Source organism: Equus przewalskii, chromosome 24 (assembly GCF_037783145.1).
Source record: "Equus przewalskii isolate Varuska chromosome 24, EquPr2, whole genome shotgun sequence".
NCBI classification, from domain to species: domain Eukaryota; kingdom Metazoa; phylum Chordata; class Mammalia; order Perissodactyla; family Equidae; genus Equus; species Equus przewalskii.
Window position 1 is genome coordinate 30,730,201 of NC_091854.1, and position 11,654 is coordinate 30,741,854.

The 11,654-nt window shown below is 49.6% G+C and overlaps 1 protein-coding gene across 7 annotated transcripts in view; it reads right to left on the minus strand.

Annotated features, from left to right (window-relative positions):
- The window catches only part of AK4 (adenylate kinase 4), a 70,132-nt gene extending 59,349 nt beyond the window's left edge, over positions 1-10,783 (minus strand). Inside the window, exons 1-4 of one of the 7 annotated variants that reach the window (XM_070592278.1) lie at positions 10,613-10,761; positions 9,937-10,194; positions 6,053-6,122; positions 5,368-5,538 (exon numbers count right to left, since the gene is read on the minus strand). In XM_070592278.1, the coding sequence (XP_070448379.1) occupies positions 5,368-5,389 (22 nt within the window). In that variant the 5' untranslated portion in view covers positions 5,390-5,538; positions 6,053-6,122; positions 9,937-10,194; positions 10,613-10,761. Of the gene's footprint in view, positions 1-5,367; positions 5,539-6,052; positions 6,123-9,356; positions 9,874-9,936; positions 10,195-10,612 lie in introns of those variants that run through there. The other 6 variants (XM_070592279.1, XM_070592283.1, XM_070592277.1 and 3 more) reach the window with 6 other exon arrangements.
- Between the last annotated feature and the right edge of the window lie 871 nt (positions 10,784-11,654).

Consider the following 11,654-nt stretch of genomic DNA (forward strand, 5'->3'; position numbering starts at 1 on the left):
GGCAGTTCCTCAAAATGTTAAACATAGTGTCACCAAACGACTCAGCAGTTCCACTCCTAGGTATATACCCAAGAGAGATGAAAACATGTATCCACACAAAACCTTATATACTAATGTTCATAGCAGGAGACAACCCAAGTGTCCATCCAACTAATGAATGAATAAACAAAACGTGCTACATCCATACAATAGAATATTACCTGGTAAGAAAAAAGAATGAAATACTGATTCATACTACAGCGTGGATGAGCCTCGAAAACATGCTAAGTGAAAGAAGCCAGATACCACAAGTCACGTATTCCATGAGTCCATCTATATGAAAAGTCCAGAGTCGGCAAATCTATACAAACAGAAAGCCAATAGTGATTGCCAAGGGCTAGAGGGAGGGAGGAACGGGGAGTGACTGCTAATGAGCACAGGGTGTCTTTCTGGGGTGATGAAAATGTTCTGAAATTAGATAGTGGTGATGGTTGCACAACTCTATGAAACATACTAAAACCCACTGATTTACACAGTTTAAAAGGATGAACTTTATTGTGTCCAAGGTACGTCTCAGAAAAGCTGTTATACATAAAGAATAAAGAAAAATAACAACCACCACCAAAAAAACCCCAATCACTCTCCATTCAGTTATGTTGAAGCCCAAACTCCCAGTCAGGCCTCGAGGCCCTAGGCCTCCTTTCCGGTCTCCTCTTCTCCCATCCCCTCCTCACTCACAGTGCTCCAGAGACACCTGCCCCCTCACCTCTCCACTATGGAAAGCTCACTCCTACACTTAGGGTCTTTCCACATGCTGTTCCCTCTGCCCCCACATCTGCACACGCCCAGCTCCCAGCTTCAGAGCTCAGCTTAATCATCATCTCTGGGCAGCCTTCTCCGAATCCACAATCTAAGGCAGTCTCCCAGTCACGCTCCCTCACCACGCTATCACACAGGCTCCACAGGACTCACACAGGAGACGAGGCATCAGGCATCTGGTATACAAGGTTCTCTTGATTATCCTTCCCTTGTTCAGAGCATGTCTCCCCTCCTGCCATAAGAGGCTATCAAAACATCTGTTGAACCGAACCGACACTAATGAATTTACTATTCATATGGTGAGATTCTATAGCTGAGGTTATGACTCAGATCATCTGATGATGGACGCCATGTTAGAAAAGGACGGGGAGCTGCCAGCAGCTGCGGAAAAGCTTCATAGAAGCGATGAGACCGAAAACAGACTGAGAGATTAACAGAAGTGTGAAAGGCTAACGGAGGAAAGCTACATCTGAACTGCGCCCTCCCCACCGTGTCCACGACCTCAACACAACACCCACACCCACACACACCCCACCAGGACACATGGGAACTAACGCGGAACCTAGAACTTGAACCCTGGACTGGATGCATCCTAGGGTACCCCTGCCTGCCTCCTCGTACCTAACTCTGGTACAGAAACATCTGTCAAATGACTAAGGAAATAACAAGTTCAAGCATCATTCCAGAACTCTTACCTTACGATGAAAAGCAATTTTTACCTCCTCACAATTACATATGTTTCTATTTTAGAACTTTTTTGGTCTTTTTTTTTTCTTTTTGCGAGGGAGGAGGAAGTCGGTGTTTCTTTTTTTAAAATGTTTTAGAGACAGAACAACAACAAACTACATAGCTCTAGCTCACCCTTCAAGAACCTGCTGGATCTCAGTGTGCTTGTGGAGAACTAAGCTGCGATGTCTGCCGGCCGTCCCCTGTCCCAGTGCCGCATTTAAAAGACATGAGGTGGACATGTCACAGGTACGGGAGTTCCTGGATGGCAGCTTCACACAACGGGAAGTTTGAACCAGGTCTGGAGCCTCAAGTTGGAAGGCAAGCTTCTCTGTTTAACTAGCTGTTTGACCCAAGGCAAGTGACTTGATCTCTACGAGGCCATTTCTTTATTTGTAAAATGATGAACTAACAACTGCTCTGTAGACCTGTGTGTGGACCGGAGGATAATGTGCATCCCTTGGCCAGTGCAGGGCCTGGCACACACCTGACCCTCTGCAAATGTTAGTTCTAAGGACCACGTCCCACGAATGACAAAGAACCAGGGCCACAGGCGGCTGGTCAACAAGAAAGTGGTGAAGAACAGAAAACAGTTGATTTCTAGCCTCTTGGGAATTTGATGAGCAGGAGTGACTTTGCACTATTCCAATCGATCAGTCTCCGGCTAACTCAGGGATGCTGGCTGCCGGATCTGTTGTTTAACTAGTACAAGAAGTCTTGGGACTTGGAGGTGAGACTGTTAAAATATAACAGCGGCTGTCTATCTGGACTTCACGGGGCTGTACAAAGGAGCCCTTTGGTACCAGGTCTCAAAGGCCAACCTCAGAACTAAACACCAAGCAGGGGGGCGACAGGCACAGAGTGAAGCCACAGCCCCTACTACCTGCTCAGGCTTCCAAAACAAATCTCTTTTGCTTACAGCAAAACACATGGTGGAGATATCAGATCCACCGTGGAAGCACGCTGTCTAAAACTTTACAAGAAAAGTGTAATTTCCAACTACTTAAATCTTTTCACAACATGGATGGCACAGACTGTTAAAGAGCAGACTAGCACAATATAACACCATTTAGCAATTTACTCGGTAAATTTTAAAGGAAACAGGGAATTTGATATGCCTTTCATAATGGACGGATTTATAGCTAATAGCCTGGGTCCAATTTACTAGTTTCATGATCAGTTGCCATCACTTTGAGTTCCAGGGAGTTTGAAGCAGAAGTTTCAAAGTTTCCTAAACTGTGATGCCACTACATTTGTGTGTATCTTAAAGGTAAGCACGGGTAGTAGGAGCTGGAAAAGGGAATCTGGGGCAGGTGCAATAACCCTTTCCTTTGACAGAACAATTAAGAGATGAATGAGGATTACGATGACAAGGTGTGATCAAGCCACAAAAGCAGTGATCTCTTGTGGACCGCAAACAAGTTCTAGAAGAGGAGTTCAAGGTGCGTTGTGGCAATGACCGCCCCATCTCCTCACCTGGAAGCTGGACTTACTTGTCAAAACACAGCTTGGGGATCATCTCCTCTACAAAGCTTTCCCTAACACCCCTCCTCCTGAATGCTGGGCGGGCCCCCTCTTCGCTGTGTCCCCCAGGATCTACCATGCACATCTGGCAGCCTCCTACTTTGTACTTGTTTGCTTACCTGCCTCTCCCAGTAAACAGTTTGCTTACTTCCCTCTCCCAGTAAACAGCAGCTCCTTCAGGGAACAGAGCTTGTCTCACCTCTTCGGATCCCACAAGCCAACAGTGCCAGGCACGCAGTCATTTGTTGAAAGACACATTTACCAGGACATTCAGTGGAGCATGCGTGTTTACCAAAGGACTGTAAATAACCTAAATTCCCATCAACAGAGGACTAGTTAAATCAGCGGTTCTCAAAGTGTGGTCCAAGGACACCTGAAGGTCAATGACTCTTTCAGGGGTCTGTGAATTTCCCCATTTCTCTAGCTACATATCTATGTGAAGTCAGATATTTTTCCAATACTTTAACCAAAACAACACGGCACACAGACTAAATGAAGAACCAGATATGAGGATCTAGCTTTCTTTTATTAAGCCAGACCTCAAAGAGATTTGCAAATATGCAAAAACACTACTCTTCTCATTGGATTTTGGTTTGGAAAATAGTTATTCTTCATAGAAAAACATCATGTTAGCATGTAACAAGTTTATTCTTGTAATTTTTAATGAATTAATAGATGTCTTTTAAATTTCTCAGATTTAATTTCTAACATGGTTAGTATCTATAGGTATAACCCATAGAAACAAAGGCTCTTTGGAGTTCTCGATGAGTTTGAAATGTGTTAAGAAGTCCTGAGACCAAAACATTTGCGAATGGCCGGTTAGAAAATATGGTCCAGCTCTACGATAAAAGAGCATGCAGCCATTTTTTACAGGAATGAGGAAGAATGACACATGCTAGTAGAAACCAATGTTTAAGCCACTCTAAGTTTAAAAAAAGGAACGCAAAACGAAGTATAAATGTGTACACTTTTTTAAAACAAGAGGCACTGCTATATATACATACACAATATATATGTATGCTCAAATTCTTTGGATGAACATCCAAGAAAATTAAAAAGCAGGTACCCGAATGGAGTCTAACTGAGGAGCCAGGGGTCAGGGAGGGGAGACCTCCCACTCCACTCCCAGTGACTTCTTGGAAAACGTTACCATCTTCATGTATGACCTTTCCAAAAAAGTCAAAAAGGGAGGAAAAATTATATTGAAATAGTACAAGGGCACTAAACTCAAAGAACCAATGGGAATGACATTGGAAAATATTGAATGATACACTGTGAAACAAAGAAGGAATTTTCAAGACAGTAATACACAGCATATTCTTGAAAAAGTCTGGAAAGATATACAGTATATAAAAGTATTAACAGTGTTTTTTCCTTCCAGTTAGTGGGATTACAAGTGTTTGTTTTCTTTATCTTTCTTGGCTTTCTAAACTTTTGATAACTTACACATACTATCTCTATCATCAGAAAACAAGAGTTCGAATACATACATACAAATGTACGTGTATCTATGTCTGTACTTGAATACAATAGTAAGACCAAAAAGTACAGGAATAAAGCAGACGTAGCAGCCACTTTTACACCGAGATCGTGACTGGATGTTTGCAAGACAAGTTTAAAACTCCCTTCTTCTGCTAAGGTTTGAAAACTATTCTGGTTGGGTCATTTTATTCCTAGTAAGCTATCCCAAAGAAAGTCTATTTATCCAATGATTTACATACAGTGACATTCAGAAGAGCATTATTAAACAGCAAATAGCCCAAACGTCCCACACCATTTGGTCAGACACACTCTAGTTCAACTCTCAGACGTCCAGGCTGAAATCCCAGGACTCGCTGTCGATCACCTCCTCTCCGTCACCCACAACCGACTCCTTCTGTGCAGTTGGCGCTGCCTTCATGCATATCCTAAAGCCCTTCACCCCCTCCTCCTTTGCCACTACCACCCAGTGCAAGTGACAGCCTACTCTTCTCATCCGCACTGGTCTCCCTGGTACCACTCACTCACCTGGACTCACTTCACACAGCATCCCAAAGGTCGACTTTTAGAAAATAAATCCATTCATGTCACTGTCCTATTTAAAACCCTTCAATAGGTTTCCAGTGCCCTTAGAATAGAATCCAATCTTTTCTAGGACCTGCTCATCTCTCTCTCCTGACCTCTGTCCACATGCCCCTTGCTCTCTGAACATACGGCCTTTCTTTCTGTTCCTCAAATGAGCCATGCTGGTTCTCACCTTAGGGCCTTTGCCCTTGCCATCCCTCCTCCCTGGAACACTCTGCTCCTAGAGCAGGATGTGTTCATTCCGTGGTTACTCACCTCCCAGAGAGGCAGCCCTCATCACACAGCCTAGGAGAGTCCACCTTAGCCTTGGTCACCCACGCATCACTGGTTGATTTCCTTCACAACATGCACCCGTATTGCAGACCATCCTGTTCATTCCATATGTGCTCAGCTTCTGTCCCCTCACCTCGCTGTGGACTCTCACCTCTAAGAACAAAGGAATATGTGAGTGGGCACTCAAAAAACATCCGGTAAATGAATGGAACACTGTATAGAAATTACAAAGGTTTTTGAAGAAGCTTTAAGAACACAGGAAAGTGCTCACAAAACAGATCTAAGTGGAAGGGGAAAGATTATCAACTAATATAATGCCAAGTTAGTTTGTTGGGGGTAGCGGGGCAAATATGCAGAAAAGAACCGAAAAATAACTTCCGTTAGACTTTTCAAGTGTCTGAATGGTATTATGGGTAATTTTTACTTGTCTCTTCAGTGTCTTCCACAGTTTCACATTTTCCAAATTTTCTATAAGGCATGACTTTGATCAGAAAAAGCAACTTTTTAAAAACTACCATACTGGAAGAATGCTCAGATTCGGCTGAGCGTGTGGCTAAGGCAGACTTACTGTCATGGGACAGCTCATTCAAGTCATAAATAACTCTTCAAATACGCGCACAAACCCTCAGACAAAGAAATCAGAAAAATAAAAGAGATGTGGGTGGACCTTCAGACTGGAGAGATGCCTCAAAACTGGTCAGATCCTTGACCTGCGCTCCATGCCAAATCTCACCAGGCTAGGAAAAAAAAAAAGGAATACAGCATATTCTAGAAATCCTGTAATAAGCCAAGACCCTATACGGTCTACAAAAAGGTTAACATTTAAAGTTGCTTTAGTTACACTGCTGACCTCTGTCTCTCAAGCCTAACAGAACCTCTGCATCTTCCAATTCTCAGAAGCGCCCCCCCTTACATAAGAAAAGACACATTTATCCTTAATGAGTACCAAAAAACGCCGAGCCCTCTGAACTAGGTCATCTTTTCAGAGAAGAGAGGCTCAGCCCAGTCTAATTTGAAATGCTAGTCCCATTGGCAAACCCCAGAAAGAGCTGCAGTTAATATTAATTAAGAGCAGAAACAGGTTTGTTCTTGAACATCTTTTCTCTCAGTCAAGTCCGAGTTGCTTCCATAGGAAACTGTGCCAATTTTCCTGCACACGAGATAATAGACCCAGCACAGAATAATGTGATTTTTTTAAATACCACTATTTGTCCAACCTTCAAGAAAGGATTCTCACATCCCTCAAGGGAGGTTTCAGTCATCCATCACTCAACAGAAGAAACTATCACCAAATATAAAAAGGTTTAGGGGACAGCCCGGTGGCGTAGAGGTTAAGTTTGCACGCTCCACTTTGGCAGCCCAGGGTTTGCAGGTTCAGATCCCAAGGGCAGACCCACACGCTGCTCATCAAGCCATGCTGTGGTGGCATCCCACATACAAAATGGAGGAAGATCGGCATAGGTGTTAGCTCAGGGACAATCTTCCTCAAGCAAAAAGAGGGAGATTGGCAACAGATGTTAACTCAGGGCCAATCTTCCTCACTGAAAAAGGAAAAAAAAAGGTTTAATGGAACTTACTACTGAGTGCCAGCCATGTGTGTGTGTTTGTGTGTGTGCATGCGCTCATACATCTGTATACACATGCACACACACACAGAAAAGTTAATATTCCTTATGACAGAGTGTAGGGCCCAGCTCCTGGCAACCTAAGAGAACTCTCCCTTCTATTTACTCATGCAAATTGCTAAAGAAAACATGAGCCAAAGATTTGGGGGTGCGTCTTCAAACAAGGTATTTGATAAGTCTCGGCCTGCACCGCTCCAGGCTGACTAGGCAGAGCCAATGGGTGACAGCCATCACGCGGCTAATCTCAGACCCAAAGTAAGTACAAACTTTGACGGTAAATCAGGGCTAATTAAGCAGGATGGACTTGATGGCTGCAAGACTGTTTGACTCCTTCTGGGGAAGATGAAGATAGAGTTCATGACCCACACCTTCAAAACAGACTTGCTGAAGTCCTTAGATGCATTAAGTACTTTGCCAGTCCCAGTCCTCTAAGTCTCAGTGGCAACTGGAACATCGTGAAGGTAGAAGGGACAACAAGGGGCACGAGATTATCTGAAATACTGCTCTAGCCCCCAGCACCTAGAACACTGACTGACACATGGCAGGTACTCAGGAAATATCTATTAGATGAATCTGACTGACATTTGCTGCGCTGCCTTACAACCATACGTGACAGCAGCTACGGAATCAACAAGCTATGTGCAGAGGAAGGAGACGAATTCTGCCAGGGCAGGGGAGGGAAGAGTTCCAGAAGCAATGAATAGCCCTACTCTGCAGGAGCAGCTTCTCACCAGGCAGTGGCTGCAGGAAAGCCATGTGGACAGGGGTAGGCCGGCAATCAGGCTGCAGCAGATGGTTGAGCTACTCTCCAATTCAAACTCCTACCAAGGTTTTAACGCCTGGGGTTTTGCCATGCCTCATGCTCTCCTTCAAACCTTCAACTATAAAGGGTACATACAGAGGGGCTGTTATGCTTCTCTACCGGGAAATTAGCTAAAAGCAAACAGCAGGTAACAGAAAAATAAATACTGTGAAATGTGTTATTTACCAGGCAGCGAGCCTGTAAGACTCTTAGACCTTCTGAGAGAGAAAAATAATCCGAGAGCACCTACGTCCACGAGAAAGAAGCCACTCTCAAAACAAATTGCTGTCCTTTATTTTTCTTCTTTCCCCAACAAACAGTTTTTAAATTGGTTATGCAAAAGCTACTTGATTCCCAACAGAATAAAGAAAAAGAGAATATAAACATTTCATAGTCACTTCTTAGTCCAGGGAGAAACAGTAGGGGGAAATGAAGCCATTTGGAAGAGAACAGAAACTAAAATTCAGAACAAAAGAAAGTTAAAATGAAAAAAAATGAGAATAAGGGAAAACAGCAAGTGGAAACTTTTCAAAACCTCTAAGAAATAAGCCACTTCCCATGACACTCTCTTTAAAAATGGAGAGAGCCACTAATGCAGTCCCCTGATGGACGTTTTGAAGTTGCTCCCACCAGGCCTAGGGAAGGCTAAGAAACCGGCTCAACCCCACCCTGGCGGGCCCTGCCATCACTATGCCTTCTCCCTATCACCGAGAAGCCCACCCAATCACAAAGTCGGTTGGCTGAGAGCCAGCCTGCCCTCTCATACAGCTCCCTCCCCAAGCTGCATTCCAAACACAGGAAGAAGAAAATGCATTTGAATGTGGTATTAAAATTAAAACAAACCCAACTGAGCTAACAACACCCGCATGAGAAAATTCCAGGTGCAAGAGAAAATTCGAGGTGCAATCTGGTACACAAAACTCTTCCTTCTGAGAACTAGGGGTGGGGGGAGATATTCTTGAAAATCAAAGTAAAATCTTTTGCAACCGGCTTAAGAGATAATGAATAAAACTCTGCCTTTGAGATACTTCTTAATTCCTAGCTTTTAAGCTTTCTGTTTTCCAGCACAGTGCTCCACCCACTTCTTGAAACTCATCTTTGCTTCTGTAACGAAGATCCCTCCATAGCCACCCTATAATGGCAATGAGCCCCGCGGACACCGATGAGAACAGAGGCGATAGCAGAGCCCCTCATTCGCAAGACCAGGTTTTCACAAACGAGTCGCTAATGATGAGCATCTGCATCCCAGAAGGGCTGTGGACCCCGCAGCAGCACCACAGCTCCCTCTCGCCTTTTAACGCCAATTCATTACGAACTGGTGTGAATGCGGGGTGGGAGGGGAGGGGAGAAGGGCCGGACCGCAAGACTAAGAGATCGGCGACCTGTATCCCCAAATTCACCACGCAAGCCAAAGGAGGCATTCTCAAGAAGCCATTTCCAGGGAAGCCGGATTCAAAACGTAATTCGTCAGATCGAGGCTCCCACTGGTCTCCTAACAGCCAGGCCCCGGCTTGGGGAGGAGGGGGAGTCTGGGGTGACTTTACCTTAGAAGGCGGCAGCGAACAGACAGGCCTTTCAAAGCTACCCACGGCTCAGCCCAGAGGCCCGAGGCGGCGCGGAGGGGCTGGAAGGGCGCGCGGCGAGTCCCGCGGCGCCACAGGTGCCCCCGGCGCAGCCCGGCCCGACTCCCACAGGTGGGCGGCGCTGGGCCGGGGCTCCGGGAGAGGAGGGGGCGCCGCGGCTCACCAGGGACGAGGGGAGCAGGGGACGGCTTCGCCTTAAGGAAGCGGGGCGAGAGGGGTGCTCGGGTCGGCAGCCGCCTGGCGCTCAGCTCGGTGCACAGCGGCTCTTCCCCGAGGCAGGAGGAGCCCGGGCGCAGAGACGAGCCGCTCGCACCTCCCAGCCTCCTCCCCGCGAGCCCTGGCCTCCCCCCCGGGCGCGGTTAAGGCTCCCGGGCGCGGGCCACCGGCTGCATGCGCCCCGGCACGTAGGAGCCTGCGACCACACGCGGGCGGGGGAAGGGCGCCCGTGGCAGAGGAGCCCGGGCCCCTGGGGCGGATCGTCTCCCCGGCCTGACCTCATCCCACTCCGCTCGCCCCCGCCCCTCGCCCCGCACCCCCTCACCCGTGTTGGCCTTGATGTTCTCCCGCAAGAAGTGGCCGCTGGAGAGATGCTGGAGGCCAAAGTTCTGGGCGATCCTCTGGCACACGGTGCCCTTGCCCGAGCCGGGTGGCCCCAGGATGACCGCGCGCAGGAGTTTGGAAGCCATGGCCTTGGCGAGGAGGGGGCGGCCGGACAGCGGCCCCGGAGAAGCCCCGGGAACTTTCTTCCTTCTGCCCGCCGCTGACACCCTGGGCTCGCGCGGGGACTGGCCGGCCGCCCCTGCAGGGGAAGGAGAGACTTTGGAGACAACCCCTCCCCTCGGCCCCGCGCGGGGCCGGCTCGAAGGCGGAGTAAGGCGCCACGCTACACCTCCCCGCCCTCCTCGCCCCCACGCCGCGAGCGGGGAACTCCGAGCCCCCGCCCCGGCACGCTCAGCCTTCGGGGCTCAGAGGTCCGCGCGGCCGGTCCCACGCCATCCCTCCCTCCATCTCGCGCCCCACGCCGTCTCCGCCGCGCGGGGGAAACGGGGGAGGCGGCGACTGTCAGCGCGCCCGGGCGGCCGGGAGCTGAGCCCCTGCCGGGGTCCCCGCACGTGGGCAGCGTTCATTCCGCGCCTCCGCCCCTCCCCGGCGGCTGTCACATCCCCGGAGTCGCCCTGCCTGCTGCCTGCCACCCGCACAGCCGGCACGGCGCCCACCTCCGCCGAGGGTGGACGGATGCGCTCCCCGCCGCCAGGAGCCGGAGGCCCGCGCCTCTCTCCCCGAAGCGGCCAAATGGACGCCCCCTCGGCCGGCCGGGACGCGGCGCTCCCGGAGGCCTCCGGCCCGGATCCCGCTGGGCGGCGCCGCCTCCGCCCGCCCCCGCTCCGAGCCCGCCGTCCGCGCGGGCCTGGCGCCTGACGTCAGCTGGGAGAGCGGCCCCGCGCCGCCCGGCCGCGCCCCCTCCCCGGCCCGCTGCCCGCCGCCCGCCGCGCCCCCTCCCCGGCCCGCTGCGCCCGCAGCGTCCTCCCCGCCCGCGCGCTCCCCTCATCCCGCGGGGCCGCGGGGCGAAGGGAGGCGGAGAAGGCGCGAGGGACAGAAGCCAGTCTTCTGTGGTCGCCTAAGGACCCCGCCAACTGTGAGGGCAAGGAAAAATACAACTTGTTGCGCGCCTACTGTGCGTCAAGTTCGGAGCTGGGTGCTTTCCTTACGCGGCAACCCTTCGGGGTAGGGTATTCACAGATGAGAACGGAGGCTGGAATATGGCCATTCATCCGTTGATTCACGCGTTCAGCAGGTGTTTATTGAGCACCCACTGTGTGCCAGACACCGTTCTAGACGCTCGGCGTACAGCTGTGAACCAGAGAGATGGAAGCCTGCCCTCGTGGAGGTGACATTCCAGCGGGGGTTTCCAACGCTCAGCTGCCTGACTCCAAAGCGCCGTTCTGGGAAGAAGGAAGGAGGGGATGATGGCTCACCTGCGCTCAGGACCTTATAGCCAGGTGGTTCCAGGACGTCAGGGCCCAGCAAGTTGTCTCTACACCTACAACTCACCAAGTCCAAATGGGGCTGTCTCCCCCCTCCCTTCCCTGCACATCCCAATCCCTGTCCTCTTAAATCTGTTCCTTGCCTGCAGCCCTTACTCCCAACTTGGACTAGTGCAATAACCCCCAGGAGTCTCCAGTTTCTCCAGTCCCTCCTCGATGCAGCTGCCAGAGATATTGCTAAAGTGCAAGTCAATTTCTATTATTTCCCCACCTC